This window comes from Microtus pennsylvanicus, chromosome 3, assembly GCF_037038515.1.
Source record: "Microtus pennsylvanicus isolate mMicPen1 chromosome 3, mMicPen1.hap1, whole genome shotgun sequence".
In the NCBI taxonomy this organism is placed as follows: Eukaryota; Metazoa; Chordata; class Mammalia; order Rodentia; family Cricetidae; genus Microtus; species Microtus pennsylvanicus.
The window spans coordinates 2,386,905-2,396,654 of record NC_134581.1 but is presented as its reverse complement, the minus strand read 5'-3'; the positions used below and the strand labels follow the sequence as shown (position 1 = coordinate 2,396,654).

The 9,750-nt window shown below is 51.2% G+C and overlaps 1 protein-coding gene across 1 annotated transcript; it reads right to left on the bottom strand.

Annotated features, from left to right (window-relative positions):
- Positions 1–6,315: 6,315 nt before the first annotated feature.
- On the bottom strand, positions 6,316–8,558 carry Cyp8b1 (cytochrome P450 family 8 subfamily B member 1). Its single transcript, XM_075964082.1, has 2 exons — positions 6,719–8,558; positions 6,316–6,604 (listed from the first exon to the last, which is right to left on the bottom strand). The coding sequence occupies exons 1-2, from the start codon at positions 8,222–8,224 to the stop codon at positions 6,458–6,460; spliced, it is 1,653 nt and encodes a 550-aa protein (XP_075820197.1). The 5' UTR covers positions 8,225–8,558; the 3' UTR covers positions 6,316–6,457.
- Between the last annotated feature and the right edge of the window lie 1,192 nt (positions 8,559–9,750).

Sequence of the window (9,750 nt, the reverse complement as noted above, 5' to 3'; positions counted from 1 at the left end):
TTGTCCTGCCCTGTGCTCCAGGTGGAGTATTAAGACTGTTCTGATTTGGATCAGCATCCTCTGAGTTTTCCGTTTTAACATTTGGTCCCAGGTGTTACTGCTGAGTAGTGGAGAAACCTCCGAGCAGGCCCTTGAAGGAAACGCTGGAGCCTGAACCTTTGCCCTCACCAGTGTCTCCTTTTGCGTGTGCTCATTCTGTGCGTTGCCATCTGGCCCAACCGCCAGCATCCCAAAGCTACAGGACTACAGCCTCCGATGCTGAGCCCAAATCCTTTCTCTTTGGTCATTGATAACCTTGGGTCCTTTGTTGCAGCAGCAGGAAGCTGACTAATGCATAGAGCAATTACAATTTTAGATCTTCATGGTCACATGATTCTTTGGGGACGGACATGTGACCTAGGCAAAGTCAGTGGGACGTAGGCAACCAGGACTTACTGGATAGAGCATGAAACTAAAATGGGAGGGTGTGAGGTCTGGTTGTCAAGAAGTGAAGTGAGCTGACAACTCCCCAGTGCTGGCTCCACCTTAACACCTGTGGCGGCTCCACTCTGCCCCGCCCCCGTGTGGATCCCTGCCTTTGTTATTAGCATGCTCCCTGCTGCCCTGCCCAACGCAGGCGGAGGTGCTCATTTGTAAGTCTTCAGCTCATACGCTGCTCCCAGGGCGTGGCCTATAGCAGATGCTCAGGGAGTACTTCAGGGGGCACATTCATTCATTTTCTCGTGAAGAGAAAGTGGCTGAAGGAAGGAAGGGTTTACTTGGGTTCACAGTTTGAGGTACAGTCCCTCATAGGGGAAGTCAGATCACACCCAGTCAGGAGGCAGAGAGAGATGGACACTGTGCTCAGCTTGGTTTCTCCCTTTTATTCATTGCTACCCTGGCCATAGGATGGTGCCACCCACAGTCAGGGCAGCCTTCTTACCTCACCTTCCTGCTCAGCCAATCTACGAACTCCACACACGCCCTCCACAAGTTAGATTCTATGTCCTGTCAAACTGAAAATAGCCGGAATGGGATCTCTACTCCCCCCCTTCATTTTCTTTCCCTCTTTCCCTCCCTCCCTCCGTCCCCTCCCTCCCTCCCTCCCCTCCCTCCCTCCCTCCCTCCCTCCCTCCCTCCCTCCCTCCCTTCCTTCCTTCTCTGTACTGAAGAGGTGAGCAGGCCAGGATCCCGGCTCCCCGGCTAGTTTACACCCGAAATAATTACACGGAAACTGTATTCATTTAAATACTGCCTGGCCCATTAGTTCTGGCCACTTATTGGCTAATTCTCACATCTTGCTTTAACCCATATTTAGCAATCTGTGTAGCATCACGAGGTAGTGGCTTACCGGGAAAGATCCTAACCTGGGTCCGTCTCAGGTTGGAGAATCATGACGGTTGCCTGACTCTGCTTTCTCTCTCCCACAATTCTGTTCTGTCTTTCCGCCTACCTATGTTCTGACCTATCAAGCCAAACAGTTTTCTTTATTAATTAACCAATGAAGACCCTCCTACATCACTTCTCCTCTTCCCTACCTCCTTCCCTCTTTCCTCTTATTTTTGATTTTTTTTGAAAGAATGACTGGTGAATGGAGAACTGAACAGGAAGACAACGTCCCACCTAGTTCTGTTCTCTGCACACTCTGTAGCCGTGTGCTCCCTGCAACGCTCACATGCACACACATGTACACACACCTATGCATTTGTACATACAGTCTCATACACATGCACACACGTACACACACCTATGCATCGAACATACAGTCACATACACATGCACACACATGTACACACACCTATGCATTTGTACATACAGTCACATACAGATGCACACACGTGTACACACATCCATGCATTCTAACATACAGTCACATACAGATGCACACACGTGTACACACACCCATGCATTCAAACAGTCACATACACATGCACACACATGTACACACACCTATGCATTCAAACATACAGTCACATACACATGCACACATATGTACACACACCTACGCATTTGAACATACAGTCACATACACATGCACACACGTACACATGCCTATGCATTCGAACATACAGTCACATACACATGCACATGCATGTACACACACCTATGCAATTGTACATACAGTCACATACACATGCACACACATGTACACACACCTATGCATTCAAACATACAGTCACATACACACACCTATGCATTTGTACATACAGTCACATACACATGCACACACATGTACACACACCTATGCATTCGAACATACAGTCACATACACATGCACACACATGTACACACACCTACGCATTTCAACATACAGTCACATACACATGCACACACGTACGCATGCCTATGCATTCGAACATACAGTCACATACACATGCACACGCATGTACACACACCTATGCATTCGTACATACAGTCACATACACATGCACACACACCCATGCATTCGAACATACAGTCACATACACATGCACACACACCCATGCATTCGAACATACAGTCACATACACATGCACACACACCTATGCATTTGTACATATAGTCACATACACATGCACACACATGTACACACACCTATGCATTCGTACATACAGTCACATACACATGTACACACACCTACGCATTTGAACATGCAGTCACATGCACATGCACACACATGTACACATGCCCATGCATTCAAACATACAGTCACATACACATGCACACACATGTACACACCTATGCATTTGTACATACAGTCACATACACATGCACACACATGTGTATGCCCAGTTGTTCCTCCATGTGCCTGACTTACCTTTAGTGGGTTTTTTTTGTTGTTCTATGTGTTCCCCATACCCACCTCTCTCAACTCTGATGTCGTCAGGTCTGTCTGTCCGAGGCCCCAGATTCTTTATGTTCAGAGGGGACTCCAGGCTCCCTCAGTTTTTTATCTGTGGTTGATTTGTCTGAGGACATGGAGGAAGGGTATTAGAGTTCCCGAGACCACATGTGTCAGGCAGACTGATGAGATGCAACCCAAGTTATGGCGACAGGACCAAGGTCTCCCAAGTCCCTGGCTTTGTGCCCCAGATGTGCAAATGGGATGGGACACAGTATGCCATGTGAGGGAGTTCAGGGGCCTTGTTACCAGCCTTGGTGACATGTGTGTATCTGTCTAGGACATCTATGTACACATGTCTGCCCCTGACAGTGTGCTGTGTGGGCCACATACAATACATACAGCTATGGATGTGGATCTACTATGGATGTGTATCTGGTATGTGTCCGCAGGCTTTCTAACTGCTCCTAATTGTCTCTGTGTGTGTGTGTGCTTATTGTACACATGGGTGGGCACTGATTGTACGTGTGGGTGTGCGCTGATTCTCTGTGTATATGTGGTTATGCACTGATTGTGTAACCATGGGTTTGTACTGATTGTGTACGCGTGGGTGTGCACTGGTTGTGTATGAGTGAGTGTGCACCGATTGCCTGTGAACAAGTGGGTGTGCACTCGTTGTCTGTGTACGGGTGGGTGTGTACTTCCCAGGAAAGAGACCAATAGTCAGCAGAGCCCTGATAGAGTGGAGCGCTGGCCGTGGACACTCCTGCTTATGGTTATAGGGACCCTGTGCAGCAGCTCACCAGTCCGTATAGCCCAGGCCAACGCAGAGCCTCTCCTCTCACCCCTACCTACTTCCAAGCCTGAACATTGCTCTGCTCCCTGCTCTGTACCAGGCCTGCCATGCCTGGCTCCCTGTGGCCCCACCCAGCCTTAGCCAACAGTCTCAGGGGTGCCTCTGTATGCACCTGACCACCAGGCTTAGAGGCGAGGAGAACTCTGCTGTGTGCTGGCTCAAGGAGAGGGCGGGAGTGACAGCCTGCAGCTAGCTCTGGCCCCTTGGCGCTGTGCCATGAGACTGGAGTGTTCACAACAGTAACTACGTGGGGGAAAGTCTTTTCCCTCCCAGGTGCCCCAAACCCACCATAGGAAAGTTGTTTTTACTTTATGTTGTCTTGGCTTTGTGAATTTTTGGGGTGACAAGCTCTTACTGGAAAGTCTAGGCTGTCTCTGAACATGAATCCTCCTGCCTCAGACTCCTGAGTGCTGGGTCCCTTGTGTGACCCTCCACAGACAGCAGAAAAGGCCTCTCTGGTCATATTCTATTGTAAGCCGTCTCCAGAGAGAATCCATTTGCTGCTCTTCCCTTGGAGGCCCTGAGGGGAAGGAGGGGACACACTGTGGGGCTGGGCCAGCGTGACTAGGTGTACCCTTGGGTCTCCTCTGACAGGACTGTTCCCATAAGTCCTCACGGAGGGGATCCAGAACCACAGGAGCCCCAGGGCTACACATGCAGGCACTGGATTCTCCTGCATAGCCAAGATTTCTGGGAGACCCCACATGTGGGACAGAGCGCCTCTGATCACCTCAGACCTAGCCACTGATTGTCTTGGTCCTTTATATAATTTTCTGGGCTCTCAAAGGCCACTCTCTGCAGGGGGAAGAGTTTTCTGCAGAGCTACCCAGGCCACTTGCAACTGAGAGCTTCTGGCCCTGACTCAGGGACACGCAGGCCAGGCTCCTGCGTCCCCCGAATATGTGAAAAGGGAGAAAACCTGGCAATGAGGACCTTCTCCTGCCCACTGAACTGAACATGGGCTGGCTGGCTGGGAGCCATTGGTAAGCTCACCGTTATGACTCTTGGTTTTCCACCCCAGTCCTCCTCTCATGTCCCTGTGCATCTCCTCTCCCTCTGTTCCTTGCCTTGTGGAAGTGGGCAGGTAGGTGCTCTCAGCCTGACGTCATCATTCAAGAAAGGCAGGTCTCGGTCCAGGGTTGCACAGCTAGTGGAGACATCTTGCCCCAGCTCGAGCCTCTGCCTACTGTCACAGCAATGCTCAGGGCAGAGTAGGCAGGATGAAAGGCTGCAGAGCAGTGTTAGGAAAGCCTCTCTGCGTGGGCCCTGTGGTGGCGAGGCTGCCTGTGCTGCCTGGATCCACCTTTTCCAGGATCCTCTGTCTAGCTACAGTTGTCCCCAGCCTGTCCTAATCCCAGTCAGGCCCTGCTACCAGCCAGCACAGCTCTGGTGGCAACACTGAGGAAGTGTGTCTGGCCCTAAGGGCACCTGTATTTCATGCACCAGGATGCTAAGGTCATGCAAGGACAGAAAATGTTTGACTGCGGAGTAAATTTTCCCAGGCTGGAAATGGAGTTTCTACGACATGATGCGTGTTTAGAGAAGTGGCAGGCAGAGACAAAGGAACAAGTCACCAGACTCTGATGAGCTCAGTCCTTGGTTCTGGGGATCCTGGGTCCCCTCCGTGAGGACTAACGAAGACAATCCCGTCAGAGGAGACCCAAGGGGGCAGCTAGTCACACTGGCCCAGTCTAGCAGTGCTGTGACCCTTTCTTCACCCCCACACCTCTCACCAGCTTCCCCCCTCAGGACCTCCGAGGACAAATCCCTGATGGGCTTGAATCTGGACCAGGAGCAGGAAGAGGAAACCAAGCCAGTGACAGCAATGGTCTAGCCTAGGTATACTGGGATGGATAAGCAATATAGGGAAGCCCAAGGGGCACAAAGCCGTGTCTGGGATGGGAAGATGGAGGTGGAGGAAGGCTTCCAGGAGTAGCTGGTACTGGTTGCCTTAGGGATGGCCCCACTGCAGAAATCTGGTAGAAATGAAGCAACCCAGATGATAGGAGCATGGAGGTAACAGAGAGCCAGGGAGATGAACGGTGGCAGCTAGAGACGCTCTTTGAAAAGAGTTTTGGATAGCTCTGTGAACCAAGGCGGGGGGGTCAGGCCTGATGTGGAAACAGGCAGAGGCTACAGGCCTAGGAACAGCAGCAGAGGTGGGTGGAACGTGAGGTTTTTGAGGCACTACATGGCTTGAGCAGACAGAACTGGGCCTGATGCCTGCGAGGGAGGAGGCCAGGTGTTTGCTCTGGGTAATGGGTGAAGGGCAGCTCTGAGCAGAGACGCAGGGGAGCAGGGAAGGAAGCCCGTCACCAGAGCCTGCGATGGACGGCGAGTTCCACACAGCCTGATCTGACAGGGAGACAGAGGACATGAGGTGGAGAAAGCCAGCTCAGCGGTGTTCTGGGAGCCACGAGGAGAGGAAGTGGCGTGGAACCTCGAGGGGCTCGTGTATTAGATGTGGCCATTCTCCATGCCTGGCTCCAGAGCCCTTAAACTGTGGCTAGGCCACTTTCAAAAGCACCCACGAGTTTGCTGACATGACCCCACTAATGCAAAGCAGCCGGAGAGTGTCTTCGAAATTGTTTAAGTTCTAGTTCTTTGTAAACTCTGGGCTAAGAGATACTGACCAGAAAACAAGCCTCGACTTCAACCCTTTGCTTTCTCTTAGCCGGTTTATTAGGAATAATCACACACATGGCTTGATGCCATGGAAAACACCTCCAGGGTGCGGAGTACGGGCACCGAATAGAGAGGGCAGGAGGGTTTGAGGCAGCATTCTCCAGATGCTGCTTGACTCACACAAGCTCAGTTTGTCCGCCAGGATGAGACACCCGCTGCAGGTTGAGATTGAGGTGTTCGTGGGTGCTCCTCCTGAGAGGAGGGTCTGGCCAAAACCTCCGGGAGACAGCATCTTTCACGGAGCGTGACAACCTATGAGACGTCTAGGAGGCAAGACAGCAAGGATCCCAGGGAGTGGCAGGGGTGCCACAGAGCCAGGAGGAGGGCTGTTTGGCGCCACTCTGGACTACAGGGTGTGGTCAGGCTCATGAACTCACTGCGTGCATGGGTTTCAGGCGGTAGCGGAATCGCACCTCATAGCTGGGCTGTGAGGTGCCGAAGCCCCAGCGCCTCGGGTGTAGAGGGGGCACAGGCACGTCGGGGTCCACCAGCTCAAAGTCAAAGTACGTAACCATTAGTAGGACAAAGATCTTCATCTCGCTGAGGGCAAAAAACCTGCCAGGGCAGATGGAGACGCCTGAGCCCCACGGCATGTTGTAATGGTGGATCTTCTTGCCTGACTTGTAGAAGTCCACTTTCCGGGTGCCGTCAGGGTTGAGGAAGCGATTGTACTTGAAGACTGTGGGCTCGGGGTGGATGTCGGGGTCCATGTGCACAGAGAGGTAGGGGAAGAGAGCCACCTTATCTCCACGGCGGATCTGGTACTCTTGCCCGCTGTCCATCTTTAGGACACAATCCTTCTGCACCATCCTAAGGAGAGTGGGGGAAGTGCCCAGCCGCAGGGTCTCCTGCATCACACTGTCTAGCACTGGCGTGTGCTTCAGGGAACTCAGTGTAAAGGCAAAGGACTTTCTGCCTTCCAACCTGCCCTCACCCAGGACCTGGGTGGCTTCCTCTTGTACAGCCTTCATGGCGTCCTGATGCTTCAGCAAGAACATGAGGGCCCAGAAACAGGCTGGCCCCGTGTTCCCCTGGGAGGCCCAGAGCATCATGAAGTTGAATTTGTCCTGCATGGATGACTCCATTCCCTGCTCCCTCAAAAACTGAAGCATGCAGCCTAACCAGTTACTTATGCCGTCTTTCTCCAGGTTTTGTTCCACAGAGAGTCTCTTGTGGAAAAGACGCTGGAGTTGGCTCACTTCTACCCACTCCCGGGGCCCCAGCAGGGAGTAGACAAACCTGGGGAAAAGCAAGTCAAACCTGCGGAACTTGGTGAACAGCTCCTCGGACTCAAGCAGATCCTGCGCCTTGTCCTTTGTGCAGCCAAACAAGCTCAGGAAGCCAGCCTTGAACATGATGCTATAGCAGAAGCAAAAAAGGCCATCTTCATGCCAGGAGCTGGCATCCAGACTCAGGCCTTTGGGCCCTAGCATCACCAAGGACAGACAGTTCAGCATGGCCTTGTTGAGGTCCTCCAAGCCTTGTCCCATCAGATGCTTAGCACTGGCTGAGTGTATCATCTGGTGGTCCCCATCCACGGAGTGGTACCCAAACACCTTCAACACCAGTTCCTGTGCATACTCTTTGAAGTCTAGTACTCTCTGTGTGTCCTTAATGATGGGGCCAAAGGACAGGGGGTCCATGACAAAGGTGATGTACTGGCCTCCGAGCTGCACCGTGAATACATCTCCGTGCTTGGCCCGCATCCTCTTCAAGAATTCATACATATTCTTCCGGAAAGCTATGGCATGGCCCAGCCAGGGCACGAGACCTTTGTCCAGAGGTGGCTCCTGGGGCCCGCGGTGCCTGAGCAGCTTGAGCAGACACAGGCAGCCCACAACGATGGTGAGCAGGGCTCCAAGAAGCGGACTGCACAGCATCATGGCCAGACTCCAGCTGAGCTCTGCACTCAGTCTCGTCAGCGCAACACTTGTCAGCTCTCCGGCGCTGGAATTGCTTTATGTGGCCTTCAGAAGTCAGGAAGGCCAAGGTCCGCCACCCTTGGACCTTGCTCTGTGCTGTGAAATGTGTGGTAAATAGCTCCTAGTTAGCTGGCACCCGGGAGAAGACAGTATTCCAGCTTAACACACGACACAGCAGAGCCTGGCCAGGCAAGAGGAGGAGGGGCTGATCAGAAAGACTGTGGCCATAGGTTCCGTGTCGGCTCTCAGACCCGACATGCTGTCTCCATGCTTGCCTTGAGCCCACCCCTGCAGACCGCTCACACTCTTGTTCACCCACACATCAGTTTGTTTTCTAGCTCTTTGACTAAATGTACATGTCTCCTTCATCTTAAACGATTTTTAAAATTTATTTTGGGTGTATGAGGGGGTCCATGGTTGGCATTGGTATCTTACAAATTTTTTATTTTGTGTGTGTGTGTGGGGGGTGTACATGGTTGACATTGTATCTTCCTCTGCTGGTGTACAAGGTTGACATTGTATCTTCCTCTGCTGGTGTACATGGTTGACATCGGTATCTTGCAAATTTTTTATTTTTTTTTGTGTGTGTGTTACATGGTTGGCATTGGTATCTTACAATGTTTTTATTTTGTGTGTGGGGGGTACATCGTTGACATTGGATTCTTACAATTTTTTATTTTGTGTGTGTGTGGGTACATGGTTGACATCGGTATCTTACGATTTTTTATTTTGTGTGTGGGGGGTACATGGTTGACATCGATAGCTTCCTCTGCTGAATCTTCACCTTAGTTTTAAATTTGCCACATTGACTTTCTTTCATAGTTAAATATTACTATATTTTTATTCATGTATATGCATGCTTGCCTGCTTATATGTGTGTCTACCACATACATGCCTGGTGCTGGTGGAAGCCAAAAAAAAGAAAAAGAATAAGCATTGCATCTTCTGGAACTGGAATTTCAGATGGTTGTGAGCCAGCATATGGGTTCTGGGAACAGAACCCGAGTTCTCTGTAAGAGCAGTCGGTGTTCTTAACCTCTGAGCTGCCTTCTCATGTCCAAGATTTATTTTTATTGTTTTAAAATTATGTGTGTGTGTGTGCGTGTGAGTGCAGGAAGCCAGAAGAACTGGATTGCCTTGAACTGGAGTAACACATGGCTGTGAGCCTGATATGGGTGCTGGGAACTGACTTTGGGTTCTCTGGAGAAGGAGAAAATGCTTTTAACTGATGAGCCACTTCTCCAGCCCCTGTAACTTATATTTTGAGGCAGGATCTCTCCCTGAACTTGGAGCTTGTTGACTGCACTGGCTGACCACTGAGCTCCCAGGATCCATCTGTCTTGTTATGTAGGTACGCAGGCATGCAGAGTGAACAGTCAGTGTGCCCATCCTAGGTGACTGACAAAGCCTGAGGAGAGCCAAGCAGCTGCCAGTGTGCTGATGCCACCATGGGGTTTGATGTTAACGAGTTTGTCTATGGGAGCCAG

Coding starts and splice junctions, on each gene's coding strand:
- Cyp8b1 (XM_075964082.1), bottom strand. CDS start 8,224: ATGATGCTGTGCAGTCCGCTTCTTGGAGCCCTGCTCACCATCGTTGTG. Junction 6,605..6,718: donor GCCTGAAACCCATGCACGCA/GTGAGTTCATGA, acceptor CTTGCCTCCTAG/ACGTCTCATAGGTTGTCACG.